This window comes from Umbelopsis ramanniana (assembly GCF_025399195.1).
Source record: "Umbelopsis ramanniana AG unplaced genomic scaffold K450scaffold_43, whole genome shotgun sequence".
NCBI classification, from domain to species: domain Eukaryota; kingdom Fungi; phylum Mucoromycota; class Umbelopsidomycetes; order Umbelopsidales; family Umbelopsidaceae; genus Umbelopsis; species Umbelopsis ramanniana.
Genome location: NW_026252129.1, coordinates 131,150 through 158,526, shown reverse-complemented (window position 1 = coordinate 158,526; position 27,377 = coordinate 131,150). Strand labels below are relative to the sequence as shown.

At 43.3% G+C, this 27,377-nt stretch overlaps 12 protein-coding genes across 12 annotated transcripts; 6 read left to right on the top strand and 6 right to left on the bottom strand.

Annotated features, from left to right (window-relative positions):
* Positions 1-85: 85 nt before the first annotated feature.
* On the bottom strand, positions 86-1,239 carry K450DRAFT_249458 (uncharacterized protein). Its single transcript, XM_051590404.1, has 3 exons — positions 856-1,239; positions 678-787; positions 86-610 (listed from the first exon to the last, which is right to left on the bottom strand). The coding sequence occupies exons 1-3, from the start codon at positions 1,198-1,200 to the stop codon at positions 331-333; spliced, it is 735 nt and encodes a 244-aa protein (XP_051443004.1). The 5' UTR covers positions 1,201-1,239; the 3' UTR covers positions 86-330.
* A 19-nt stretch (positions 1,240-1,258) lies between these two features.
* On the top strand, positions 1,259-2,136 carry K450DRAFT_249453 (uncharacterized protein). Its single transcript, XM_051590403.1, has 2 exons — positions 1,259-1,515; positions 1,586-2,136. The coding sequence occupies exons 1-2, from the start codon at positions 1,423-1,425 to the stop codon at positions 1,979-1,981; spliced, it is 489 nt and encodes a 162-aa protein (XP_051443003.1). The 5' UTR covers positions 1,259-1,422; the 3' UTR covers positions 1,982-2,136.
* A 2,013-nt stretch (positions 2,137-4,149) lies between these two features.
* K450DRAFT_249446 (uncharacterized protein) lies at positions 4,150-6,246 on the bottom strand. The gene is made up of 4 exons (XM_051590402.1): positions 6,043-6,246; positions 5,832-5,968; positions 5,199-5,757; positions 4,150-5,091 (listed from the first exon to the last, which is right to left on the bottom strand). The coding sequence occupies exons 1-4, from the start codon at positions 6,191-6,193 to the stop codon at positions 4,340-4,342; spliced, it is 1,599 nt and encodes a 532-aa protein (XP_051443002.1). The 5' UTR covers positions 6,194-6,246; the 3' UTR covers positions 4,150-4,339.
* A 661-nt stretch (positions 6,247-6,907) lies between these two features.
* K450DRAFT_249443 (uncharacterized protein) lies at positions 6,908-8,834 on the top strand. Its single transcript, XM_051590401.1, has 8 exons — positions 6,908-7,493; positions 7,563-7,674; positions 7,745-7,891; positions 7,965-8,040; positions 8,116-8,181; positions 8,257-8,360; positions 8,417-8,520; positions 8,589-8,834. Exons 1-8 carry the CDS (start codon positions 7,184-7,186, stop codon positions 8,660-8,662), a joined length of 993 nt encoding a protein of 330 aa, XP_051443001.1. The 5' UTR covers positions 6,908-7,183; the 3' UTR covers positions 8,663-8,834.
* A 659-nt stretch (positions 8,835-9,493) lies between these two features.
* K450DRAFT_249439 (uncharacterized protein) lies at positions 9,494-9,972 on the top strand. The gene has a single exon (XM_051590400.1). It carries the CDS (start codon positions 9,643-9,645, stop codon positions 9,856-9,858), a length of 216 nt encoding a protein of 71 aa, XP_051443000.1. The 5' UTR covers positions 9,494-9,642; the 3' UTR covers positions 9,859-9,972.
* On the bottom strand, positions 9,968-11,779 carry K450DRAFT_249433 (uncharacterized protein). Its single transcript, XM_051590399.1, has 7 exons — positions 11,554-11,779; positions 11,363-11,473; positions 11,085-11,233; positions 10,784-11,018; positions 10,532-10,702; positions 10,295-10,458; positions 9,968-10,137 (listed from the first exon to the last, which is right to left on the bottom strand). The coding sequence occupies exons 1-7, from the start codon at positions 11,675-11,677 to the stop codon at positions 10,078-10,080; spliced, it is 1,014 nt and encodes a 337-aa protein (XP_051442999.1). The 5' UTR covers positions 11,678-11,779; the 3' UTR covers positions 9,968-10,077.
* A 1,363-nt stretch (positions 11,780-13,142) lies between these two features.
* Positions 13,143-15,687, top strand: K450DRAFT_249425 (uncharacterized protein). The gene is made up of 7 exons (XM_051590398.1): positions 13,143-13,391; positions 13,474-13,569; positions 13,648-13,724; positions 13,859-14,069; positions 14,152-15,003; positions 15,093-15,331; positions 15,416-15,687. The coding sequence occupies exons 1-6, from the start codon at positions 13,320-13,322 to the stop codon at positions 15,303-15,305; spliced, it is 1,521 nt and encodes a 506-aa protein (XP_051442998.1). The 5' UTR covers positions 13,143-13,319; the 3' UTR covers positions 15,306-15,331; positions 15,416-15,687.
* A 230-nt stretch (positions 15,688-15,917) lies between these two features.
* Positions 15,918-19,864, top strand: K450DRAFT_249410 (uncharacterized protein). Its single transcript, XM_051590397.1, has 12 exons — positions 15,918-16,004; positions 16,153-16,198; positions 16,530-16,606; positions 16,714-17,161; positions 17,263-17,767; positions 17,853-18,289; positions 18,365-18,617; positions 18,684-18,692; positions 18,783-18,958; positions 19,030-19,109; positions 19,177-19,224; positions 19,301-19,864. The coding sequence occupies exons 2-12, from the start codon at positions 16,156-16,158 to the stop codon at positions 19,718-19,720; spliced, it is 2,496 nt and encodes an 831-aa protein (XP_051442997.1). The 5' UTR covers positions 15,918-16,004; positions 16,153-16,155; the 3' UTR covers positions 19,721-19,864.
* Positions 19,865-20,793, bottom strand: K450DRAFT_249404 (uncharacterized protein). Its single transcript, XM_051590396.1, has one exon. The coding sequence runs from the start codon at positions 20,377-20,379 to the stop codon at positions 20,008-20,010; it is 372 nt and encodes a 123-aa protein (XP_051442996.1). The 5' UTR covers positions 20,380-20,793; the 3' UTR covers positions 19,865-20,007.
* A 1,629-nt stretch (positions 20,794-22,422) lies between these two features.
* K450DRAFT_249399 (uncharacterized protein) lies at positions 22,423-24,768 on the bottom strand. The gene is made up of 9 exons (XM_051590395.1): positions 24,571-24,768; positions 24,349-24,498; positions 24,006-24,278; positions 23,644-23,922; positions 23,423-23,578; positions 23,145-23,331; positions 22,901-23,076; positions 22,735-22,830; positions 22,423-22,650 (listed from the first exon to the last, which is right to left on the bottom strand). The coding sequence occupies exons 1-9, from the start codon at positions 24,736-24,738 to the stop codon at positions 22,570-22,572; spliced, it is 1,566 nt and encodes a 521-aa protein (XP_051442995.1). The 5' UTR covers positions 24,739-24,768; the 3' UTR covers positions 22,423-22,569.
* A 58-nt stretch (positions 24,769-24,826) lies between these two features.
* Positions 24,827-25,767, top strand: K450DRAFT_249397 (uncharacterized protein). The gene is made up of 4 exons (XM_051590394.1): positions 24,827-25,177; positions 25,242-25,340; positions 25,409-25,546; positions 25,619-25,767. Exons 1-4 carry the CDS (start codon positions 24,881-24,883, stop codon positions 25,682-25,684), a joined length of 600 nt encoding a protein of 199 aa, XP_051442994.1. The 5' UTR covers positions 24,827-24,880; the 3' UTR covers positions 25,685-25,767.
* An 83-nt stretch (positions 25,768-25,850) lies between these two features.
* K450DRAFT_273323 (uncharacterized protein) lies at positions 25,851-27,273 on the bottom strand (the record flags this gene model as incomplete). The annotated part of the gene is made up of 3 exons (XM_051593081.1): positions 25,851-26,429; positions 26,497-26,930; positions 27,018-27,273. 3 exons carry the CDS (start codon positions 27,271-27,273, stop codon positions 25,851-25,853), a joined length of 1,269 nt encoding a protein of 422 aa, XP_051442993.1.
* Between the last annotated feature and the right edge of the window lie 104 nt (positions 27,274-27,377).

Genomic DNA, 27,377 nt, shown 5'->3' with positions numbered 1-27,377 from the left:
ACTTACGTAACTTTTGAAACCCCATCAATACACTCCTACTAACCTCCGAAGCGCATGAACCGCTGCAGCGTTGTTCAATAAAATACAATATCAACAGATCGTCATTTATTTTTGCCATTGGGGACTAATAAAAGGGAGCCAGGCGACGACGGTATGGACAAAAGTGATTAATGCGCTACACGAAACTGAATATGAAGAAAAGCCGCTCATATGTTAGATTCGCTTTGTTGGCGTGCTCACTGGGGTTATTTCAAAAACATCAGAAGATTGGAGGGAAGTATACATTACAAGGCGGGCGGTCTATATACAAATATATGTTGAGAAAGTAGGTTATGTAGATTTAGCTTTGGTACTATCAGTAGGGACTGTTTGCTTTTGGCCGTGCTGTTGCTTGGAAGAAGAATTGGAGAGACTTGCAGGTTGTCTCTGCCCGCCTGCAGCCTTAGCTGCCTTCCTTGCCTTCTTTCGTACATAATAATGTTGTCTGTAAGCGTTGAACCCTTCTTGAAACTGCTTTGGTATCTTCTTATAAAAGGACAGTTGACCGTTATCATCACGGTTGAAGTGTAGATTAAAAGATCTTAAAGCCTTGTTGCAGTGTGGCACAAACCTTTCAGCAAGAGCATCATTAGTTTCTTGGTTTCTATTAGCACATTCACACTCTGAGTACAACTTACTTGGCTGCATAAACAACTTTCTCTCTGTACATGCCGCTCCAGAAGAACAGAAAAGCCAGCATCACCACGCCGAACAAACATATCTTGTTGAAGATTACTAATAATGAGATCTAAACGAGATGTTAGACCTTTGATAAAAATATAGACTTCAACGACATATGATATAAATTTTCCGTACCGAACTAGGATGGATAAACACAGCATATGAAAAGTAAGCTATCAGTACCACGAACAGTACCAATATGGCTGCAAAAGATATCTTGTAAGCATCCACTTCACACATTTCATGTCTATAAGCTTCGTGCATACCTTCATACTTCTTCTTTCTCCTCTGAAGTCGTCGCATGTTACCCCGCAATCTCTCCTCAAAGATGACCAGATCTCTATAGGTAGCTGTGTCCATGTGTCGATTAGTGACCTTCGAAACCTGCTCCGCTGACGGAGGAGGGCCAGAAGTGGTGTCAAGAGTCTGCGTTACAGGATCGGGCGAAGGTGGCATGGCTTCTTCTTGGACCATAGCCATCCCACTTGAACCTGAGTTTTGCGGCAGCCTTCTGCATCACGACTGGGAGAAAATCTGGCGGGCATCCAAAAATTCTCAACGTGCTGAGACGATCAGGATGAATTCACAATGACGTCTGGATTTTTTGCGTCAACTCGAAGATCTGGTCGCATTAAAAATGCAATATATAAAGCCTTACAATTTCTCTGATTATTTATTCATCAGGTTATCTACTATCAAAAAATGTCATTCATCACTCGCATCCAAGCCAGCTCTACTCTTTACAAGGGACTTGCCCAACAACAGGCTCGTTGTTTCACAGTCTACGCTGCTCAGGTAACGCACGAACTTAGTGATCCTCTTCGTAGACTATCATCATTTACTAACGGTTTTTTATCAGCGAAAGTCTGCTGTCGATAAGACAAAGGAAGTTGCTCAAGACGTCAATATGAAGGCTGGCAAGGGAGCCGACAAGGTCTTGGAAACAGCTGAACAAGGAGTCAATGAGGCCAACCGTGTCAAGGATACATACCAAGAGAAGGGTATCAAGGGCGCCGCCGAAAGGGCCAGCCATGATGCTAACCTTGCCGCCGGACAAGGTATTGCTAAGGGCATTGAAGCCGTTGAAACTGTTGTTCAGAAGACCAAGGAAGCCGTTGGCCTTGGAAAGAAGAAGGCAGATGAAGTTGCATCCGATGTCTCAAGGGAAGCCAGCCATGTATCAGAGAAGACCAAGGGAAAGGCTGAAGAAGTTGCCGGCAAGGCCCGCCAGACTGCCAGCGATGTCTCCAACAAGCTTTAAAGGAAGAAAAGTCTGATCTGCTGTATATAAGTTTTATCGTCCTCACACCACTTCACTCTTGCACATAGCTATGTAAAAAAAAAAAGTAATGGGATTTGAATAAAATTGAAAATCTTTTTATTTTGCCATTGAAAATGAAAAAATCTCGCTCGGCTCAGTGATTTTTGCAGTGACAACGATTTTGCTCACACTCTCTACAATCGTACCATTCTTCACTTCGTTTTCTGGGAATTTAACTTGGATATCAAATTTCTTTTTGTTTCCATTCTCGTAAATGCAGCATAATAATAACCCGCAACTCCAACAATACCTCAACCACCGGTCGCAGCAGCTTCCTATGTCAGCAAGCACAGGAACACGGTCTGATCCGTACACAGCTTACGCGGCTGCGTTAATGTCGAATCAAATGCCTTTACAGCAGAACTTTCAGCAGCAGCAAAGCCAGCAGCAACAACATGAGCAAGTTCAACATAAACTTGCTCAGTTGGACGAGGAAAAAATCTACACCCTTGTCTTAGAGCTTCTTAACCCTAATTTAAGAGAGCAAGCCTTGTTGGAATTAAGTAAGAAGAGGGAGCAGTACGACGACCTTGCGTTGATCCTTTGGCATTCATTTGGTAATTTGAGCAATTCTATGACGTTCGACTTCAACTTGACCAATGTCCAACTAAACTGACTAACGTTCTCGTCTATCTAGGTGTCATGTCTGCGTTATTGCAAGAGATCGTATCTGTATATCCTTTGTTGTCTCCTCCATCCTTAACAGGCATTGCCTCGAACCGCGTATGTAATGCACTTGCCCTCCTTCAGTGCGTTGCGAGCCACCAGGAGACTAGAACTCTTTTTCTCAGTGGTAATTATCTACGTTTATGTATATCACAAAGGGCTTGCACGTTGTATTTCTGTTACTCACCCTTTCATGCTCTCCTACGTTCCTTTTACAGCTCATATCCCGTTGTTTTTGTACCCATTTCTTAATACAACCAGCAAGACTAGACCGTTTGAATACTTGCGCCTTACTAGTCTAGGTGTTATTGGCGCTTTAGTCAAGGTAAGGCTAAGTTCGGGCTTTTTTCAATGCCAAAATGTGCATAGATTTTTTAATTCCAACGGTATATTCCACTAGAACGATAATCCAGATGTTATCAATTTCCTACTTTCGACTGAAATAATTCCCCTATGCTTGCGCATCATGGAAACTGGAAGCGAGCTTTCTAAGACAGTGGCTATCTTCATTGTTCAGAAAATTTTGTTGGACGAGACAGGACTGGTAAGTCACCAGGGAAACATCAGAGAGGCGATACACTTATATTAATAATAACCACATGCGAAATTCAACTTAGCTGTACATCTGCCAAACGTATGAACGTTTCTATGCAGTCGCTACCGTGCTCAACAATATGGTGAACAATTTGGTTGAGACCCAAGCCATCCGCCTGCTCAAGCATGTCATTCGCTGTTACTTGCGACTTTCAGAAAACCCTCGTGCTCGTGAAGCGCTCCGTCAGTGCCTCCCAGAGCCTTTGCGCGATGCCACTTTTTCGCAAGCCCTTAAAGAAGATATTACCACCAAGCGCTGCCTAGCTCAGCTACTTGTCCACCTATCTGACAACGTACAAGCTCCATAATTACAATCGCCCTCTATCACCTTTCCTTTTTCTTAGACTCCACAACAACAAACACGATGTATTAATGCCTGGTTGGGATAATCCTGGAGGTTGTCGCTCAAGGTGTCACTGGAACAACCCATACCCTCCTTATAACCTGTCTTGTTCGAGCATTTACACACTACTTTTATTATCTTCATTCTTCTATTTCTTTTTGTAAAGCCTTTTTTTTCTTTTACCAGACCTTTTTCCCTTCTTGTTCTTAACTTTATCCTCAGCTAATGTCCTTTTACATTTTCTGCTGTGCCTTTCTTACATACATGTACGGTTTTAGGAATGTTGCTGTCGTACACTTTAGTACTCCACACATTTGAAGTCTCATAAAAGCTTTTATATATTTTGAACACTTATCTAAATGAATGTCTACTATCTTCTAGATTTGATATAAAATAAATGTAAACTATCGAATGGAACTGGGGATTGCTGATGCTGTCAGGCGTAGAAGGCACCGTCATATATGTTTTCGCTTTGATGAGAAGTGTGAATGGTACAATCCAAGTTAGATACCCATTAAATTGTGATATTTATTGCAAGCTAATGGTTTCTACAGTTGAATTAAAAGACATTAGGTTAAAAGTATTAGTATAATTTTTTTACAAATGGGTGTACGTTCTTTGGTCCATGTTCGGCGTCTAAATACGCGGGTATTTTGGTATGGTACAATTACGGCAGGGAGAGAAGGGGAAGGGTATCAAAACGAGGAGCTAATTCGCTTAGCGGCTTTAGAAGTCTTATCAACGGTCTCTAGTGCACCACTGCCTATCTCCTCACTGTTGAGATTGATAATTTCATCTAAAGAGTGGCTGGCCATCAACTTCGGCAGCGACGCATCCGACAGAGATTTCTGGATGGGGGGCGAAACAGCGGGCGGCGTGTCCACATCAGGGCTTTTCATAGTGCTGTTTCTGCTCACCTTCCTGGTGTCCACCTTCAAAGTCTCAGGATTAGCGGAAGATGGTGGTATGCTCGAGTTTCCTTTACTACTTTTGTGTCGAAACAGTGCTTTTCCAAAGGATGAAAATCTGCTACCGCTAGCACCTGTAGGCACAGGAGATGTTGGTGGTCTGACTTCCACAGGGCTAGAATTTGTTCGCAGCATGGCAACTGAACCAATGGACGAAGCTGTTTGCTTCCGTTGCAATGTTGTCGGCAGAGTTTTTGATTTTTCCTTATTGCTGCTACTAGACTTTTCAGTGTTGTTATTTCGGCTGAGTAAAAGTCCTGTCCACTGCCTCGCCCACGTAATTCGTTGTCGGACGGCACGTTTTGCCATGGTCACGTTGACCGAGCCCGACTTCTTCATAAGGTATAGCATTCCGCAATTGGTACAAAAAAGGGCAAAAAGAAAGAAATCGAATGAACAAAAACGAAGGAATAAACAGTAGAAGGTAATCCCAAGTAGCATCCGTCTTCTGTTCCTGACGAATGATATTTCGCGAAGAGCTGTTTCAGAGATTTTTTAAAAATAGGTATAAAAAACAATATGAAAGGTCAATAAGATGTACTAAGCATCCCCACATTGCATCAATATATTGTCTGGTAAGGCATACCTGTGAACCGTATCTTCTGTGCTTTATCGTTATCCGCTTCTTGTGGAACTTCAGGGTAGGTTAACAGAGAGATAAACATAAACGGTATGTCCAGCAGAGACTGTGGGTCTCTTTTTTTTTCAGCGTCGCTTTTACGTTTTCGTTTGACGTTGCCGCTTTCGCCACTGCGCCCAAGTTGTGGACCCTCAAAGAAGTAACTGAATGCTGCCATAAGGTCCGGGTCAACCCAAGCGGTATTTTCCAAAAAATTATTGCCTATATCCACTTCTTCAGGTGTCTCCACCAACTCTAGCGAGGTAATCCTTGGAAGCTCTAGTGGTGGAAGCTGAATATCGGCCGGTGGCGTTATAGGTATTTCAGCGGCCGTTTGGTGTATCTGAGTTTTGATGGTCGATATCGGTATCAAGTCAGGTGTGGCTGTAGGCTGAGGAGTTTCGTCCGAAGACGTTGATGATACTGAAGCAGATAAGCCTTGCATCGCGAGTGGTGATCCGTTTGCTTCATAGTCAGATTCATCCTCGTCTGTCACAGCAGTCGAAGACGATGTAAGACTGAAAAGCTTTGTGATATAAAGGGTATAAATTACAGTCGCACAATTTCCAGCCAGGTTACTCAAATATATTCAATCTTCACCTTGTTATTTTGCAACAGCAGCTGGTGAACGTGCTTAGCTATCCTTTTTGAGGTGACTTTTCCATCTAGCTCCCTCAGCTGTTCAGCTACCAAAGTAAAAGCTTGGTATATGGTTTCTTGATCATACGATTCAGACACTGAAAGAGGTCGTTTGTTAGTAGGTGATGAATGGATGTAACTAAAAACCGTCGAAAGCGATAAACGTGCGTACACTTGTAGTTTGGGTAGCGTCGAGTGACTAGGCGATAGATACTACGAGGTCGTCCCTGAGGACTGGCTTGCACGCATAAGTTGTCGGAGTGGGCTATAGTAGTCCACTGTTTGTTGCCACCTATCAAGCGCTTGGGCGGGTTGAGCCACATGAAGCACTTATGGAGACAGAGAGAAAAAGAAACAAAAAGGGAAAAGAGTTGTGATAGGAGACGAGGAGACAGCTGTTAAATTTTTGACAGTGCCTGGAAATTCGATGCGGCAGCCCCACTGCCTGAAGCCACATGGTCATCAGCCCACCAAACGGCTGGCTGGAACGAAAATTCGTGATGTCAGCATCTTCTCCTGGTTATGATAGCATGCCACTGTATTCTAACTACATGATAATAGCAATTATTACTTTGAACTTTTGAGCAGTAGACATTTACCGAGATATTTTCCAGGGAGTCTCTGACATCCGTGAAGGCGCTTTTCTCCTGGATTTTAGTCATTGGCTGTAGTATGAGACGTTAAAAACAAAGGTAAGATATATCACACGTCCCAACACCATACAAGCCAGTAACAGCTTTTGCAAGTGAAAGCCTACTTGTTGCAGCATTCCAAGTACATAGGCGCTCAGCTTGTTAGGGGTACTATAAATTACATATTTGTGTGCAATGGTTTTATGAATTCAATATAACAAGTGAGAAGTACAAAGAAAGACACTGACAGTATAATTAAATACATAATTACAACTGAATTTTATCAATCTTGATGAACAGAAGAAAAAAATTTAGAAATTAGTAAGTAGCCGAAAGCTCGAAGTCTTGTAGATTCACTTTAAGGTACAGGTACAGCAATACCAAGGAAAGTAGGCTTATAGTTTTCAGAATACAGTCAGTTCAAAGTGAATGAGTACCATGCTTCAAGCCCATTATTTCAAGTTGTTTGGTAATACCGAAAGCCAATCCTTGAAGTGAATATTGACGGTATCGCGCTCTTCATTAAAAGTGACCAAGCAACAAAATACTGGTGCTGCCAATCAAAGCACTCGAGAGGAGTATCACGTGCAACGCTGGACGAAATTGTCTGTGGGGTAAATTGCGTTTGTAATAACCTTTACCTATCACTCAGCCTTGTTCATTCTCTTTGAATTACACTACATGCCAAAGCTCCCTGTCAGCAATACGTACATTATCCCAGCTCATCCGGGTACTGAGAATGGCGAAAATCTCAAGTTGGTAGTCGAGCAGTACTCATTCCCAGCTGTAACTGCAAAGAACGCTAGAACTGTGAATGTCGTTTGGTCTCACGCTAATGGCTTCCACAAGGAGACACTACACCCGTTGATGCGCAGAAACATTAAGCAGCTCCGGGAGAGCTATGGCGACGTTAATTTCGAGTTTTACGCTTGGGATGGTCGAAACCAAGGCGACTCCGGACGACTGAATGTCGATCATCTCCCGCTAACATGTAAGTCATTCACATATCTTGGGCATTGAAAATCAAAAGACAATGTTTAATTATCTGAATGGACTGTAGTTTCGTGGCAGGATCATGCCTCAGATATTCACCAGTTAATTGAAGAGCTGAAGCTGAAACATTCACATACCCAATTGATTGGCATTGGACATTCTGTTGGAGCAACATCAACGTAAGCATTTAAGATATACTATCACTCTCTGATATCATCTAGCATCACTAAAGCAAACTTTTAATTCTAGAATTCTTTGTGAATTCCGTTATCCTGGCACATTTGATGCTATCATTGCAATTGAGCCAATTTTTATAGTGGATGTTGCACCAAAGAGGCTACGTGAGGGAATGCCAATGTTGGCTTCGCGTAAGCGTAGAGATCAGTGGGACAGCTTGTAAGTTGAAGTTTAGCAGTTGCGTTAATTATCACCCCTCCAATTCAAATTTTGGAACTTACCTCAAAAACAGTGAGGCCGCGTACACATTTTTCTCCAAGAGACCATTTTGGAAAACTTGGGACCCAGAAGCTCTTGAGCTCTTTGTGGTAAGTAAAATCTCGGTAGCACGATGAATACATATCCGCTTACAAAGACGCTCCATTAATACATTTGTGAATTAGAAATACGGCCTGTACGAGACTGAAGATGGAAAGGTTCGCCTGAAGTGCCAGCCAGAGCAAGAATATGTAAGAGTACAGCACAGTACCGCTTTAGATTGCCTTAGTATCTAACCCAAGTCTGTGCTTTGTCTGGCAAATTAGGCTGTTTATTGGTATGACTGCCATTCTCAGATTGTTGCCTTTAGATGTTTAGGCGCTATCCGCATACCCGTTCACATTGTCTTTGGGGATGAATCACATATCTTGTAAGTTATTTACCAGCTGACTCCGGCTGTCAGTGCTATATTAATCTTTGACATAGCCCGTTGTCGGAATTGGAGGGCATCGATAAGACTGCTCCAACTGTGGACATATCTGTTGTCAGCGGCGGTCACATTGTGCCTCTCGAAAAACCTGACTTGATAGGTATGTGCTCATTTAAACAAACTACCATACAATTAATCATGGGCTGACGAATGTTCACCCTCCACTAGCATCTGATATCCTACCATTCTTCCAAAAAGTTCTGAGTGATGGGTCTGAACAAAGGCTTCAAGCCAAGCTTTGAAATCATAGACTAGAATACAAAGAAGAAGCCGCACTCATCAGTGTATATGCATTGATAAGGTGTCCCACCGAATTGCTCTGGAGCATAATAGTGCAAAATGTAGTTTTAACCAATCAATGGTTGTATGTAATAAGACTATGATACCTATTTAAATGACTCTTCTCACCTAATGTGTTGTTATGGCATGTTGTATTCTTACTTTGAAACCAACACCTTTTTAGACCATCTTGGAGGCAGTCAACTGGCTGACCTACACAATGCACCGTAGATTGCCTCGGCAAAATATCCTCTTTTTTGGACATTCCAGGAAGTCCTCATCCAAATCTCAGCTTGTGCCTGAATATGAGACAATCCGTCCCTAAGAAATAATGAAGATCTATCTGATATTAAGTTGAATCATTTCGTTATATTGCAGAAGCTGGCGAAGCAGCCCTTCCACAACCACACAATATTGTACTGTGTCCACTGCATGTCATTTTATGAATGATCATCTTATGTTGGAATGAAACATACACGTTGGAAACGATTATTCATCCGGTTAGGGACAGTCGCGTACTTTTGCGAGAATTCTGAGATGACTTACCAGCCATTGATGTAAATATGTCTAACTGTACCTCAGAACAGTGTGGACGGTGAACCCTTCCTTGCCGTTGAACAACCTGACATGCTAGCTGTACGCTTTTGAACACTTTGGAAAGCAGCAATGTTGATGCCACGACAGGACCAGCATGTGTCAATTTTCGCAACTAGTGTCATTGGTCATCTTTCTATGAACATAAGGGCAGACGATGATGTTACGCTTATGATGCCAATATCAATCCACACAGCGAGTTGAAAAAACGTTTTCTTCTTTTTGAAAAAAAAAAAAATGCGCCCGGTTTTATTACAATTGATCACAAGAAAGATTTGACAGGGTATGTTCATGAGCTGCAAAGGCCGCATGTGATTGCAGACCAGAATCCGCGGCGTTTCGGTTTTGGATGAGCTTCTTGTTGGTGGCGTTTTGGACCGGGTTCAGTTTCCATAGCTTGACTAGCTCTATACACATTCGGTTGTTCGGTCACATAACTCTGGCGGATTTCTTTGTTAGTCCCAGAAGTTCGCGACTGCCTGTTAGCACGCGAGTTCGAGTGTTGCAGGATTTGCTGGGCGGCATTGGGTGGTACGTTGAGTGCAGAGTTGAGTGGCTGTTGTGACGATGATTGATGAAGCAATTGGGTGTTTCGGTTAATATGGTGGCGATAGATGGATGACCGGGGCTGACGGAGCAAAAGAAATGATGTAGGTCAGAAAAATTGACCGATGTTGGTTGAATCGCAAGAAAAGATGCTGTTAATGGTTTGCTCTGAAGTATACATGTGCGTGTGAAGTAGTAAATTACAAGATGAAGGGGGAGGGGAGATGGGGAATATCTATTACTCTGGATCAGGATAGGTAAGCATCAACGGTGTGGGTTTTGGTTTTCTTTCGATTGTCTACAATAAGGAGCGGGATGTCAAAATATAAGAGAACCATTTGCCGAGCACAGAGTGTTCGAAATGAAAGGGGAGGAGGAAAACGCATATGGACCAAAAGATCAAACCAGTATTTGCAAGAAACAGCAGAAAATAATGACTGGAAAATATTGCTTACCTCCCATCCTTTACCGTCGTTCAAAAGTTTCCAATCATATACAGTATCATCGGTATGACCACCATTTCTGATCACCTTATTGAATAGCTCTTGCAAGAAATTGTAATCTGGTAGCTCCTCAAAGCCTAACTTACGAACGTATTGTAGATAGATGCCAAACTCCTCTGAAAGACGACGGTCACATGTTAGCGTATAAGCTAAGTAGCCGGATTTAACCTGCATACAGTCTACACATACCCGGGAAGCCCTGACATAGATCCTTTACTGGAGTGCTTTGCTTCTTTTCACCGATTTTCTCATACTTTTGCTTGTTTGTTGCGGCTTTGAGACCTTGCCATGGCAGCTGACCGCGTAAAAAGTACATGAAAACATGACCTAGGGCTTCTAGATCATCACGACGCGATTGCTCTAAAGAAAGGGGGATAAAAAAATATGACTCGAGATGAATATATTATCTCATTTGTTGGACTCCGCAATTATTTTGCTCACCTCTGCCTAAATGGGTATTGATACTCATGTAGCGAGCTGTACCGGATAAACTCTTTCGTTCGCGGTAAGGGATATGCTGTTTGGTTTTTGGGTCACGATATTGCTTGGCCATGCCAAAGTCAATCATGAAAACAAGATCGGCTGTGTCGGTTCCTGGCCTGCCGATCAAAAAGTTGTCTGGTTTGATATCTCTGTATATCAGGTTGTGTTCGTGCAACGTTTCTACCCGATTCAACTAAAGTTTAAATACGGTGTCAGCATCCAATAAAGCCATGCATACGACAATCCCCTTCGAACTAACCATTTGTTTGGCGACCATAGCAACCGTTTTTGGAGAAAATTGGCGACCGCACATATCAAACAAGTCCTCTAAGCTCGGACCTAACATGTCAATTACCAGTATATTGTGCATGCCTTCTTGGCCAAAATAATAGGCATTGGGTACACCATCTGTAGTACCAAAAGTCAGTCAGTACTAGGTGAAACCAAATGAGATCAAGGGGGTTGGGTAGGCGGAGGCGGCGGCGGCGTCGGTGACCAGAGAAGAATTTTTTAAAAAAAACGAATTCTAATACTTACGGCATCCATTCAAAATCTTATATGTGCGGTACTCTTCTCGCAGTTGTGGAGCTTCAGATTTGCGAGGCTCAAATTTTATGGCCACTTGTTGGTTATTGAGTAGGTTGGTACCTTTTTTTTTTTAACAAAGAAAGTTGGTTTGAATGCAGGATCAGCCTGGGTGCGAATATTTTGTGTTGGGAATATTTTACCTTCGTAGATGACACCAAAAGAGCCTTCGCCTATCTTTTTACCGACTCTATAATGGACGCCTACTACATTTGATGCGGATGAAGAACCTCCTGCACTCTCTGCTGAAGATGGGTGTGCGCTCATTGACTGGCTAGATGCCGACGCAACGGCAATAGGTCGAGCAAGCGTTATGGAGGAGATTTAAAGCTGAGAGAATTCGAAGCTGCTGAATGGAAATAGGCGAGATATAACGCAACTTCTTCCTTATTTCTTTATACAGCTATAACAACGACGTGCTTTGTAGCGCTCAAGGGAATAGGTAGGGTATATAACAGAAGAGAGAGAGAGATGAAGATGGAGCGAGAGGCGATAGAAAACGGGGATTCAAGCCCATTGCCCCGCGTGGTACTGCGAAATAGAATCGACCGAAAAATTTGCTCGGCTGAGGTCTTGAGCCAACAAAACTTGCGAAAGCTTACTTCACCCTGGACTACAGCAAAATGTTCTTTAATACCATACCTTTGATTCAATATGATACAAATTTTAATAAACTCACTCTTCCCTTCGGTTGTGCTCATCTAAATCCATCTATCCATCTGAATTTAAAGAACCCCATACCATCATACGTCATAAGACTTTTTGTTACAGCCTGCGGTAGCATAGGGTCGACGAAGAATGAATTCATGATTGCCTTGTCGCCCACCTTTTTACCTGGATCCAATCACGTAGAATTATATGCTAAAATGGGAATGCTGGGGGGACATAGTCAGGTTTCTATGGTTGTTTTTTTTTGTTACCGGTGAAAGGAGGTAATAGGCTGACTTAGTGATTTCAATGAGAACTGTAAACAAGAAAATTGAGCATACCGAGTCGTTCTTACCACAAGGACAATACTTTCATTTACTTATTTTGAACATTGTCACGTTCGCAAAGTCCCCCCCCCCTCCTTTGTCCTGAATGGATATCGCACGGCAAATGGGTAGCAGCCTAAAGCACGACAAGCGTGCCAACTTATCAGGCCGCTGATTGGCCCTGAGTTTGTTAACGGACGTCGGCCTTTGGTCAAAAATGCAGATACAATCATTATGATCGTCCGTCCACAGTACCTGATGGAACATCGGATATCGTTCAAAAATGTGTAGAACGTCGGTTTGAAAATGACAATGTTGTGATCTCATACACAGTCGCTGTAACAGAATATCACTATTTCATTTTTGTTTCAAGGCAATACAGTATTCTTCAATCAAACAAAAAAGAGATGTATTTGATCCGGCTGACCCAAAATTCAAAATTTACTTTTGGGTAAGGCAGATCCTCATTGATAAAGGAATTATACTGCATCAAGAAGAAAGGGACGTTGATGCGACGAACTGATTGAGCAACGTGAGCGGAAGTTTCCGCTTACGATTTCCTTCTCCTTGTTTCCAGCAGTATCTCCGAATTGGACCCTGCCTGGAGAATATGGTATAAAATGATTCAAAAAATGCACAGCACAAGCATTTATAAGCCCATAATCTTTGGAGTGGAACTCACTTCTACAAGAACAAAATCATTTGATATGCCTGGTTCGGTAAGTCTAGTTCGAATTCAAGTTTGGGGCGCGTGCGGTGGGCGTTCTTGTTCGGTTCAACGTCAACCAAAAAAAAAAATATCGAGACTGAGTGGAGCGTCATGACGTTATCACCGTCAAAATTTCCAGCCCGGTTCATCATAAAGCTAACGCACCGTCTACTTCTTCTTTTCTTCACCTTTTCTCTTGGCCCCTCTATCTTTTCGTCACTAAACCATGTCATTTCAAAAAACTGGAAACGGCGCTTCTGCTTCTGACAAGCAGCACCCTCACACTTTGTCCACTCTGGTAAGGGATTTGCCATTTCGCCCTGATCTCCCGCGTTGCCTTGTACCCCTCACCATTAACTCTTGCGTTTGACAATGTTCAGGACTTCCAAGGCGCAAGCTCTGCTGCTGCTGCTAAAGCTATGAGAGCTGAACTTGCCAACCTCGCTTCACAAGTTCAAGACGAAGAGGCTCGTAAGGTAAGACTCACGAACGAGTTTACGGCACGTCATTATGCGTGTTCGGATAGGTCTGACTTATATTGCCCGTTTCCATAGTACTTTTCCAACGAGATGGACAACTTTTTTGTCCTCTTCACCCGTTACCTGAACGAGAAGGCCAAGGGTACCAAGATGTAAGTGTATATTCAAAGGAGTGCAAGGGGGCGTTGGTTCAAGTTGGTCGTGCCAAAGGGATAGATTGGATTGGTTGGGTCAGCATATGGACTGGGATTGATTTTTTTTCCCATGTTTTTCTCTTTCTTCACAGCTCATGGGATAAAATCCAATCACCCTCCAACGAGCAGATTGTTCCCTACAAGAACTTGGATCAGATCTCAGCTCCCAGTGATCTCAACAAACTTGCTGTTCTGAAGTTGAACGGAGGTCTCGGCACCACTATGGGGTGCGTTGGTCCAAAGTCCGCCATCGAGGTTCGTGATGGAATGACTTTTCTAGATTTGAGTGTCCGCCAAATCGAGGTAAGCAAAACAAAACGACAAGTTTTCTCCCAAAGAGGTTGCGACTAGCAAACATTAAACTGATATCCAATATGTTTACTAGTACCTGAACAAGAAGCACGATGTTAGCGTGCCATTTATCTTGATGAACTCATTCAACACTGATGAGGAAACAAAGAGAATTGTCCAAAAGTATGCTACCCACAACATCGAAATCCTCACTTTCAACCAAAGCCGACACCCTCGTATCAACAAGGAATCGCTTCTTCCCGTTGCTCGCTCGCCTGCTTCTCCCATTGATCAATGGTATCCTCCTGGTCACGGTGACTTGTACGAGTCTCTTTATAACTCTGGTCTTTTAGACCAGCTGATTGCACAAGGCAAAGAATATTTGTTTGTTTCCAACGTTGACAATTTGGGAGCAACCGTTGATCTCTCTATCTTGCATCATATGGTCCAAACTGAAGCTGAGTTCATTATGGAAGTCACTGACAAGACCAAAGCTGATATCAAGGGTGGTACTCTCATTGACTACGATGGTCGTATTCGTCTTCTTGAAATTGCTCAAGTTCCTAGTGAACATGTTGAGGACTTCAAGTCCATTAAGAAGTTCCAGATCTTCAACACCAACAATCTTTGGATCAACCTCAAGGCCGTCAAGCGCGTCTTGGAAGAAGAATCTATGGATCTTGAAATCATCGTTAACAACAAGACCACCGACAATGGTGAGAAGGTTATCCAGCTTGAAACTGCCGTTGGTGCTGCTATCAAGCATTTCAAGAATGCTCATGGTATCAATGTTCCCCGAAGCCGCTTCTTGCCCGTCAAATCAACCTCCGACTTGTTCTTGGTCACGTCTGATTTGTATAGCTTGAACCATGGTGAACTTGTCATGAGCCCCAAGCGAATGTTCAACACTGTTCCTCTTGTCAAGCTTGGAGATCACTTCAAGAAGGTAATAGAAAATTTCATACTTATTTTTTTATATCGGCCATCCATATTATGTTTTGGTTTGACTCACCTCCTCCTCCCACGCTGTCTTAGGTTAATGGCTTTATGGCTCGCTTCAAAGGCATCCCTCATATTCTAGAGTTGGACCACCTTACTGTCACTGGTGATGTTACCTTTGGTTCTAACATTGAGCTCCGTGGTACTGTCATCATTGTTGCCAATCACGGTGACAGAATTGACATTCCATCTGGATCTGTCCTTGAAAACAAGGTCGTCAGTGGTAACTTGCGTATTCTTGACCACTAAATGTTGCAGTTGACAGCCGCAACATCAATTTCACTTTCTATCAAACAAAGAATAATCATCTTGTACAAACGCTTTTATTTTCTTTCTCTTTCCTCTAAAGCGGATCTAAGTTCATCTACATGACTAGTCCATATTTCACACTCACGTCCTTTTAAGTACCTTTTTTTCCATATCGTTTATCCCACTTTTTTCCCATGTTGCCAACCTACTCTAGCCCATCTGTCTCTTGAAAGGAAACAAAAATTAAACTTTAGCATCTTTCGCTGGCAAACAAAACAGACGGGACCTGCTGTGATTTATGTAAAGGATATATTTCTTTTCTTTCCTTCATAGTTGAGAGTACATTCGTTTTGGCCGTGGCGGAGGATATTCTATAGTGTCATCATCAGTCTTAAGGGTTCACTGCATTTTGGCTCTGTAGAGTGGGGCTGAACTTCATTTGCCCAATTTTTTTTCTGTTTTGTGATTCCGAGATGACCAGGCAGCCAGCCTGGACGCTGAGCCAAGGAGCGATGAGTGAGCCAGAAAAAATGTTCAAAGTCAGCTGCCCGGCGCAACAAAAGCCTGTTCACTGTGTTTCTTTTTCTTGCTCTTCCTTCTTACAACCACTTTCAATCAATATACCTTTTATCATAGTCCTTTTCACCTATTCCCTATTCCTTTATCGTACATAGACATCTAGTTCATTCTGAAAATAAGGTATGTATCTCTCTTTTCTTGAATCATTCGATTAGACACACTTTCCTGCCCCATCCGTAGACTACTAGTATAAAAAAAAATTGCCGCCTTTCCTTCCCCATAAAACTAAACTAATAATCCGTTTGCGTGTCCTTTTTATCTATGGCAGACAATGGATATTCGATCACTACTCCACCCTGAGGATGCTGGTCAAGGTAAATACTGATCTTTTTCTTTTTCATACACCCCTTCTTCCATATCACCCCTCTCCCATGTTTCGTTTTACCATGGGTAGCGTTTTGTTGTTGCAAGTCCATAATTCCATGCCCACCACACACATACATTTCTTAGTTTATTTCTTCTCTTTCTGACATGGGCTGGCTTACTTGCTAGTGTGCACGCAATCTACATGTTTTTTTTATTTTTATCCTAAATTTCTCTCTGCATACGGGTCCTTTTTCCTTCTCTTCCTCCTCCTCTGATTATCCCTTGCCCCACGTTCATTTCGAATGTATCAACGTCATTCATCGTGCGCCTCCCACACAGAGCAAACAAAGCGCAGTACTTTTTCAATATCTTCCATGTTGATAAAGCCCGAAGAGGAGAATGAGCCTTATTTCAAGGTAAACTTTACGAGTTAACAATTGTGAATGGCAAGCGTTGTTGGCATATTTTAGTATCAACCAGTAGTAACCCCCAAAAAAAAATCCAACAAAAAAAAATTAAAAAGCTTTCAAATGGACCAAAGACAGAATCATTGAATACCAGCACCGCGGCGAATGGATTGCCTTTGCCTTTACAACGGTCTTTATCAGAAGATACGACTCAGCGAGGAAACCGCCCATCAGTTGGAGGACATTTATTACGCAGTCGTTTGTCGCCGCAGCGAAATTTAGTGGAACCAGAAAGTGATAGCAACGTCAGCGTTTCATCCACAGGAAGTCTAAAACGGCGGCGGAGGCAACTTCCAAAGGCAAAGCTAGCGTCTGCGAAACCACCGCCGTTACCGCCACAACTGTCGCATGACATGAATAGCTCGGATGGTGGGACGTCACCGGATAGTGGTAATTATTATGGAGAATCAGAGTCAAATGATGGAGAGTACGAAGACGATGGGAGCATAGGTGACACTGCCCGTGAACTCAAGTCGCTTCATCTACGCAAAGCTGGCCGCTTCAGTAAGTTTTAAAAAACACAAAAAAAAAATTCTTATGGGCCTTGTTTATGCCCCGCTCCAGCGAGTAATTTGGTTCGCTGATAAAATTTGTCGTTTAAAAAGGAAAGAGCCAAACGCACCCATCTCGATCCAACCACAGCAAACCCACCAACCTATCTGCTACGAACACATCTTCTGGCTACGATCGACCTTATACGTTTGGTGATAAAATCGAATGTATCAAGTCGGATGAGCAAGGCACGTGGCATGTCGCCCGGATTGTTGATTTTGAAACATACCCGGCTAGCCCCGACAGCAATATCTTTGTTCATTATGAAGGCTTCCCTCCAGAGCAAGATGAATGGGTTCCTCCACATCTGATACGTTGCTGTGGTGCTCACCACCCATTCTTACGCCACGGCCCTCGTGGCGCTGAACAAGACCGCTCGTGGCGGGATTTTGCTGCCTATCATCAGACCGAAGAAGCAGAGAAGCTTCGAACCCATACTGCCATCGCGTACGACAAGCAAATGCTCTTACATGCCTGTCCTTGCGGCTGTGAACGCACTATTCACCCTGAAAGACCTGATCGACTGGTCAGCATTATGGATGGTTTATACCGAAATGGGTAAGTTTCCCGCTCACACTAATTTCTTCACTGCCCCCGATTGCGCGCTAGGTAGATGCTAAAACTCTGATGTTGTTGACTATAGCTTGATGCGATACTTCCGAAGGTTGCAAGGACGAGAAGCGACTGTTGAAGAGCTTCTGAGTGTACACACTGAAACGCATGTTCGCAATTATTGCTCCACGCCATCACTGACTTCTGAGCCGGATGCCATGGTCACAGACAACGATACCCAGGGAAACAGCGCCACCTCCATTTTATCCATCTTGAATCCAGAGGATAATCAAGTACGAACGAGACATGGTTCTGGACCTGGTGCCATGTTACGTGGTGTAGGTGGAGACGTGGTGGTACAGGCAGATGCCGACCAAATTCGCCGACAACATCGACGATTTTCGACGGCTATGCCGGATAAAGCGACCAAACCAAGTCAAGCGGATCAAGAGACACAGGATGCCTCTCTGGTACCGATCACGCCACCGACCCTGGTTTGTAAAATGACCTGTGGAGAGCTTGGAATAGGTAAGATAAAACAAAAATGTTGTTGTTAGGATAGCCCCAAATGGCTCATCAATGGGGGTTTTTCTTTGTGTGTAGCTGTCGATACTACGTTTCATCCATTGCATTCATCCAAATCGGCGAGAATGGCGGCTGGCACGTTGCTCAACGTCGTAGATCAAGTCGTCAATGGTCGAATCAAGAACGGCTTTGCGTTGATTCGACCCCCTGGCCATCACGCTGAGGAAGATGAAGCGATGGGGTTCTGTTTCTTCAATAACGTTGGCGTTGCAGCATCCTTGTCGTTGAAATTATATCGAAGTCTTGTCCAAAAGGTTTTGATCATTGATTGGTGAGTTACAGCCTTGAGAGATGTATTTTTTCAGTGACATTGGTACTAACAAAGTGTCAATCGTAGGGATATACAGTATGTACCATTTTATTCCCAGCATGTTGCACAAAAGCCACCTATTTCATTATAGTTGTCTCACCCAACGTCTCTCTTTTTTCTAAACAGCCATGGCAATGGTACTCAGCGTATCTTCTACAATAACCCCAATGTGCTTTTCATCTCCATTCATCGTTGGGACTCTGGTAAATTCTACCCTTTTAGCGGTGCTCCTGATGAATGTGGTGATGGCCCTGGATTGGGATTCAATGTCAACATCGCTTTCAGTGAGCTTGAGAAACAAAGTGAGTGTGATAACCCCCTCATGGTGGGAATATAAATTTTGGTTCAGGATGTTGATTTGCTCTATTTTCAGAACCAATGGGCGATACAGAGTTTATAGCTGCCTTCTATCACCTTGTCTTGCCGATTTCTCGCCAGTTTAACCCTGACCTTGTGAGTTTTCATCTAACCTTCCTAATCCATCCTCCTCATTTACTAATGTTGCCATCTCATCGCGTAGATATTCGTCTCTGCTGGATTTGACGCTGCTGAAGGTCATCCCGAAAATGTAAGTTGGTACTACATGAAAAGATAAAGTAGGTTTCTTTGCGAATCCCATACTAAACTGTTGTTTGAATTATTAGCTTGGTGGTTATTGTGTCACTCCTAGAGGATACGGTATTATGACTAGTCTTGTTCGGGAACTAGCTGACGAGGTGTCGAACGGCCGCTTGGTATTGTCGCTTGAAGGTGGCTATGCTTTGCAACCATTGGCCAATTCAGCCGTGGCTACCATGGTGCAACTCCTGCCGCAAGGAACGGTACCTGCAGATATGCAATATGACCATACCTTGCAATCCATCAAGCCTAACGCTGCTGCCGTAGCCAGTCTGCGACGCGTATCTGCTATTCAGTCTCAGCATTGGAAGCTTGATCCAGCTCTTCTGGATGAAGATTATCGATTTCATCTACCCACCGAATGGAAGGCCCAAAATAGCATCAGCACCCGACCAAGACGTGATAAGCGCCAGCGTATAGCTCCTAAAGGCATTGAAGGCTACTAGATTTGAGCTTTGTTTTCTTTAAGGATTGTACAGTTTCTTTTCTCAATTTTACATACGTTTCTCCTTTTTCTTTTCTTTGGATCTTTTGTATCATAGACTCTTTTAGAATGTATAAACCCCTCCCCCAACAAGTTATCTCCACCACGTAGCTTCTACACCATAGTAGCTACCTTTTTTTCCATTTCTTTACGGTTATATTTCTATTGTTTTCTTTATTAGCATTGCGATAAGAAAAATAATAATTTATCACCACAAATTTGACTTATAATACATCATGTAGAGTGTGTCTACTTGGATCGAGCGTTGGCATCGTCTCTTGAACGTTTTGTTCGAGGGGCAGGAGCTGCCATCTCGTTCTCCTTGCTACGTACCCGAGTGGTAGTACGTTCTACCACAGAGGTACCATCTCTGAAACGAGTTTTGAAAAGGACATTGGCGTTGTTGAACATACCATCCTTCAGCGAAACAACAATGAACTGACTGCCCTTGAATCTGGACCGCAAGAGGTGACCGATATTCTGAGTGTGAGACAAATCCAGTGCCGCATCCACTTCGTCTAGAATATACATGGGTGCAGGTTTGAATTGCAGTAGGGACAGAATGAGCGATAGCGCGATGAGAGATCTAATAGCAAATTGAAAACAATCAACACATGACATAATTGCAGAACACCATTCGCTCGTAAGCTTAGCTCAAATGACGCCTACCTTTGTCCACCAGAAAGTTCCGTCAAACTTTGCTTCCAAACACCTCCCAAACACACTTTGACCTCCAAGCCATCGGATATGGCTTTTCCTTCGGGAGGCTGCAGTTTGGCAGTGTTTCCGGCCAGTAACTCACCAAAGATATCACCAAAATCCCTAAATGACAGGCAGTGTTAGTTCTCTGTGACCCAAAACAACTATCCGTAAGCTAGGATGTGTATTACTTGTTGACTTTTTCCCAGGTGGCCTGCAACGCCTCTTTCTTGTAATTATCAAGCGTCACAATGGTGTCTTCGATCTTTTGTTTATCCTTTTGAACTGTGATCAACATTTGCTTCAGCCCTGCCTCCTTTTTTTCCACGCTTAAAAAAGAATGAATTAAACAATCAAGGTCTGATGAAATACGATAGACGGGTTTCTCGCGGGAAACATCCCCAGTGTCACTTACTTGTCAATCATGTTCATGACCTTGACGTTAATCTTCTTGCGCATGGTTTCGTGCTTGTCAACCAACTGCTGGAGCGTCTTTTTGGCATCCCCCAAGTTGACATCCCGATAGTCATAAGGTGTATCGGGCTTGCCAAACAAACTAGCCGAAGTGTTCTAAATTAGGCTCAACCGTCTAATTGTTTCTAGTGCGATCACACTTACCCTTTCTGATCGGTAATCCAATCATGATGTGTCTCAAGGTCGCGTAGAATTTGCTCGGAATTGTTCTGTTCCTTTTGGAACTTTTCAATTTCGTGAGTCAACTTTTGTGCTTCTAAGTTTGCTTCCGTCAGTTCTTCAGTGATACGTTTGTGCTCCTTGTTCAATCGCTCGATCTCCTGATTGAACTCTTCGAGTTTTTCATGTTCCTTTTGCAACTCGGCCTTTTCCTCATCATGTTTTTGCTAATAAATCAATGCATTAGACGCTTTGCCGATACTCATTTCCATCGCTGTATACTGTAACTCACTTTGAGTGTGGCCATATCGCTCTTGGCTGTAGCACATTCCCGTTTGTATTCCTCAATGGTTTCTCGTAATTGAGAGATTTCCGCTTGAGCAGCTGCGGCATCGGTATCCATTTGCTCTGTCGATCGGAAAGACATTTAATATCATTATACACCATGCACATTCATAAATGTGTACTGAAACCTACCTAGTTCCATCTTCAAAGTTTGAACTTCACGTTGCATGTTCTTGATCTTGGAGCTATCCTTGGAAATATCGGCTTTCAGAGAAGTGATTTTTTGCTGCATTTCTTTTAACTTGCTGCCTTTATCACTGTTAAATTCTGCCATCTCCTTTTCAATGCGTTGACAATCCTCTAACGCGTCCTTGCGTTGTCGCCTAGCTGATACAATTGCTTTTTCCTGGGTTTGCAGCTCTTCCTTGATAGATGTAACCTGTGTCACCAGCTGGAATGAACCAAAACGATATTGTCAGCAAAACTATCTAGAAAAAAAAAAAAAGAACTACATTAATGGCTGTCAACACCACTGTACCTGTGAGTGAGTACTCTGGCGCAATTGTTCTTGAAGCAAGTGAATGTCGTGTGACTTGAGATCTATTAAATTTTTGCGCTTCTTGTAATCGCTAATCACACGTTGAGAATTGGTAAGCTCTTGATCGATGTTGGCGAGAGTCTCCTTGTGCTGCTTGATTTGCTGCCGAATGTCGTGGAGTTCTTGTACTTTGACGAGAATGCCAGCTGAATTGGGTTTGGAACCGCCAGAAAGAGTGCCGAAAGGGTCATACACATCGCCATCAATGGTGACAGACTTCATACGAACACTCTTGTCGAACGTTACGCGTTTGGCAGACTCGGCGTCTTTACAAATCAGCGTGTTGCCAAATACCCACTCCATGGCTGTCTGCACTTCCCTGTCGTATCCGATCAAGGTCAATGCCAAATCCACTTTGCCTGGCGCAAGTCGCTGTGCAGTTGCCACCTTGTCTGCTGATGCCTTGAAGGCTTGAATTTTGTTGAGCGGAATCAGCGTCCATCGCCGACGCAATTGGCCCTTATCCAGTAGTTGCGATCCGATGATTTCATTTTCCACTACCACATTGTACAATCGTCCTCCAGCACAAATTTCCAATGCCGTAGAATTATCAAATTTGTCTTTGTCAAGGTTGATCAGTTCCGCCACCAATCCTTTCACCTTGGAGCGGTCAAAGTTTGGTGTAGGGTTGGTATATACAAAGTCAAGGTTGGATAGTCGGTGCGATAAATTTTCTGCTTTCTTAAAGTAGAAATCATTGTAAGCAACTTTGCTAGGAGAAGGTCATAACGGACATTATCGTTGTAAACAGCCAAGCTTACTTCATTAAGATCAGAGATGGCTGTTTGCGAAGCTGATCGTTGCGCCATTAGACGTGCTTCCCAGTCAGGATCCCATTTCAGGGATTGGAGTTGGCGCTGAGGGAAGTACGGTGAGCATAATGTATGCGATATGTGCATGTATAATGAAAAATGAACAAAAACTTACAGTCTGGTCTGCTTTGTCTTTTAATTTAGCAGCGATGTCATTTTGCAACGCGTTATTCTGTCGTTCAGTCTTGGAAACCTGAACAGTTCTCTCCTCCAAATCTTTTTCCAAATGCTTTATCTTGATACGAGCCTGTTCTTCTATCGTTGACGCCCGATTGGCCGTGTTCTTTGCATCTGAATGGAATGGATGATGGTTTAGTTTTGCCATTACCCTTTTTCAGTGCCTAAGCTCCACCTCTTACCTTGTAGTTGCTCCAGATAGCCATTTTCCTGGCCTTCTTGCGCAGACACACCAGTCGTCAGGGCCTGCAACAATTCAGAGGTCTTTTGCATCTCCTTCGTTTTCCTGTCAAATTCTTCCTTCATCGGCTCGAACTGGTTATTCAGCGTCATATACTGTGTCTTTCGCTCTGCCTGAGTTTGCTCATTCTATTTTCAATGATAAGTTTTAGCCATAAAATTACATTTGCATTTCAAAAAATGATCTACCATGATAAGCAGGATGGTATCTCATATTTACCTCTTTGTATGTAGCTACCAAAGTGGCTAGATTCTTTTCTTCGTCGGCAATCGACGTTTCTTTCAAGTCAACCTGAGTTTTGAGTCGTACAAGAGCAGTAGAAGCTTCGTGCACTGTCGCCTCCAGTTTCTGTAGTCTACCCTCTCCGGCGTTCTGCTAAAAACGTTTATGGCACGTTTAATAACAAAGTAGAGGCAAATACTGTCAGGAACAATATATACCTCGCGCTGCTTGGCTGTAGACGCCAACCTTTCGTCATCAATTGCTAAAAGTTGTGCGTTACGTTCTTGAACAAGTTTTTGCAGTTCTTCCGAACGGGCTTTTCGGTCGTCCTGATCTACATTGGATCGATCCAGTTTCTTTGCATGTCGGTCATATTCCGCTGCCACGACCAGACGATTGAGTCGCTCCATTTCAGATTCATTCTTCTGATAGTCAAGATAAACTCTTTTTTCTGTTCTCAGTTGGTTCAACTTTGGCATGATTTCCTCTTGAAGAATCTGCTCACATTGAAAAGACAATGGTTCAAAAATGGCCAAGAAAACAGAATAACTTTTACACCCTGGTAGGCTAACAAACTTACGGTGTTAATCTCTTCCACTTTCTTCTCCTTCTTTGTCATGGTTGCAAATGCCTTCGCTTTTCTGTCCTCGAACATTTTCGTTCCTGCCGCTTCTTCGATCATAGAGAGGATTTCCGTAGGCTTCATGTTAAGGACCTTGGTAATACGACCTTGCATAATCAAAAAATGTGGATTGTTGATATTAAGTTGGACGGACTGAAAAAGGTTCTGAACAGTTTGTTGCTGTGCATTATGACCGTTGACTATATACTTTGTTCTACCGCCCATCAATATCTGTTGATGTGATGAAAGTCAGATCGTTTCAAGAAGTCTACAAGGATTTGATTATTTACTGTCTTCATACCTGTCTGGTGACGGTGATTTGACGATAAGCTTCGAAGCCAACAGGCGATTTGGAGCGATCGTCATTGTTGAACACGATAGTGACTGAAGCCTTGGTGATACCGGCTTGTCCTCTTTTATATATGAGATCTTGTAAATTGCTGGCTCTGACCTATACCGCCAAGGAAAGATAGTGAGAACGTTTGAAAACTGGCGAGTGGTTCATGACGAGCGGCACGGGTACCTGAGAAAGGTTGGTAATACCGAGAACAAAGCAAATGGCATCCAGAATGTTTGATTTGCCCGAGCCGTTCAAACCAGTGATGGCATTGAACTCTGGGTCCCAGCCAGTGATCTGTGTCCGCGACACATAGGACTTGAAGCCTTCGATAATCAGCTCTTCAACAAACATTGCAGAGCAAAGCGTTTGACTGCTGACCAGAGTGTGCGCGTAAATTTGTGCCTACCGCGTTTTATAAATCCCAATATTTTTTTTGAGATCCAGTTCCACGCGGTCCACCTTCCCCCACTCATAAGCTGTCGACAGGATTGCAATGCCAACCATAATCAGTTGTGCTCACATTGCTCAAGCCATCACCAAAACCATGATCTTTCGAACATGTGCCGAGTGCGAGGGCAAGTTAACTGTGGTGTTTGTGAATTCCTCCGACAAACGTGAGGAAAACGAATTCTATTGCAAAAAGTGTTGTAAATTTGCAAAGTCACTCAAAGCTGCCTATCGACTCCAGTTCACCATTGTTAACTCCATAGACGACTCGGTAGAGAATCTCATAGCGTTTGATGAGGCTATCATGCCGCTGATAGGCTGCCCGGCCTCTGAATTTGATGAGGTGAGCCATTGCTGTAACTCCGTGGCCATTTGGCTATTACTGAATTTTTCCGTTTTCCATCTAGCTGACAGTCCAGCATCCTGACCTTTATGACGTTACGGAAACAATCTTGGTCGGTATGTGCTGCGAAATAACTCTTCGAGATGGCTCCCGTCCGACAAAGGTAATAAGCAGAGTACATCAACGTGAAATGGCTTTGCTTCATGCTAAACCCAGTTGGCTAAACTATAGCTTGGTCATCTGAAACCCGATCGTATTGTGGAATCAATAACACCATTGCAGCCTTTTGTACCCATCACATCGCCCATCATGACGTCTCGATATTGGCAAGATAATAGTTTTGATGACCTTGTGGATTCAAATACAAAGGTATGGTTCCTCTTCCATCCAGGCACCGGATGTTAAAGCATGCTCTGACCTGGTTCTATTGCTTGGTATTAGGTCAACAATTTATTTAGCTTCTCGGAAAGTCGAGGGCGGAAGCGATGTAATGACAGAGAGACATGACATTGAAATGGTAGGCGGGAACTTTGCGTCAATGTCCTAGATGCACGTATACATAGAAGAAAAAAATAGGTGTATGTATTATAGTAAAACAAAATGTACAGTATCAACAAAGCGTTGTTGGAAAGACACTAAACCGGCTATATAGTACAATTAGTCTAATATAGTTCTATCGCTTCTGTATAGGGGTAGGAGTTGCAAAAGAGCGCGTAGAACCTGCGCGGAATAATGGTGTAGGTGTTGCTTGCGACCTTGCATTTTGTGGAGTGCCAGACCCTGAGCCGTAAGATGCACGTAAAGCATCGTTGAAAGAAGGGGTACGGTCGGTTCCTTTGCGAAGCAGGTGCTGTGCAGCCGGTGACATGATACCTGATCCAAATCGAGGTGTCAAACCCGCCTTCGTGACTTTACCAGCCTGGTTTGTGGCAGCTCGGGTGCGATAGCTTTTCGATGCTCGTTCTGATAATTTGTGACCTAGCTGCTCGCGGCGGGATGGTTGTGGTAATCGAAACGAATTGGGTCCTGGGGTTTCTGAACCAGCTATTAACATGGGTGTACCCTCAATTTCACCCCAGGTCATCAAAGGTGTATTCAAACTGGATGGATTGATAGATGGGGATTCCGGCACCAGATTATAACCGCCGAACTCCGGCATGTCCATGTCATCGTCGCCACTGAGCTTGTTCCACGGTGTCATCTTCCCACTCTGCGCATCCCGTACTGACTGAGGCTTGTTTGCATTGGATATCTGATTACAGATTGATTGATTAGTCAAGTGCGTACTGTGGATGAATCGTAAAATTTGACCTACAAACCTCCATATTTTGAACATCAAACTGCGTGTTGGCATGTATGACAGCCTTTGGTGAACCTCTACCATCATCAGGATTGATGGAACTTTTGGTTTTGAGACTATCGACATCAGGTTGATACATAAGAGCATTTCGAGCCTTGTATTTCCAGGTGCCAGGCAAAGCGTCACGTTCATCGACAATGGTCAAGGCGCTTTCAACATGAGGAGCCTCCTTGATACGCAGCTGGTTACTCTCTTTATCCCATACCCATTTGTGCTTTTCTTTACGCTGCTCATTTGCTTTTCCCAGTAGATCGATAAACGAGGCATTGTCTTCAGAGGTATATCGGGCTTGGAACTGATCAAGCGATAAACTGAGGTCTACATCCTTTGGGATACTGTCTGGCACGGAGGCTTTTTGAACTACGGCTTGTTTGGCGATAGACTGGCTAGTACCTAATACAACAAAGAGTGCGGTGATGAATTAACCTGAACGAAGGCGTAGCATGAATACTACATGCAACCTGGGAAGAGTGTTCTTACCTAGTCGAGTGGTCCTGGGAGTAGTGGTGAGTCTTTTCAATTCTCTTCCAGCTTGCTGCAGACGAACAAGGTCGCCGGATTCTTCAGCATGAAAGTATTCCTGCTGCGCCCTCAATTTAGCAAGATTAGGAAAAAAATCCCGTTCTATAATGTAACTGATGGCATCGGTATATGTGTCTTCGTCCAGAACAATAGCTGGTCTATTCAAAGTGGTAACAGCCTGCGATTGGTTGCGCAATACCAAATCCTTTGACATTGTCAAGTGGATTTGCAAGCAATGGCCTGGAGGCAAAATATTTAAATTAAATTGCCTCAGCCAGTCCTGTCAAATAATCACTCGCCGACCGACCAATTCATAAA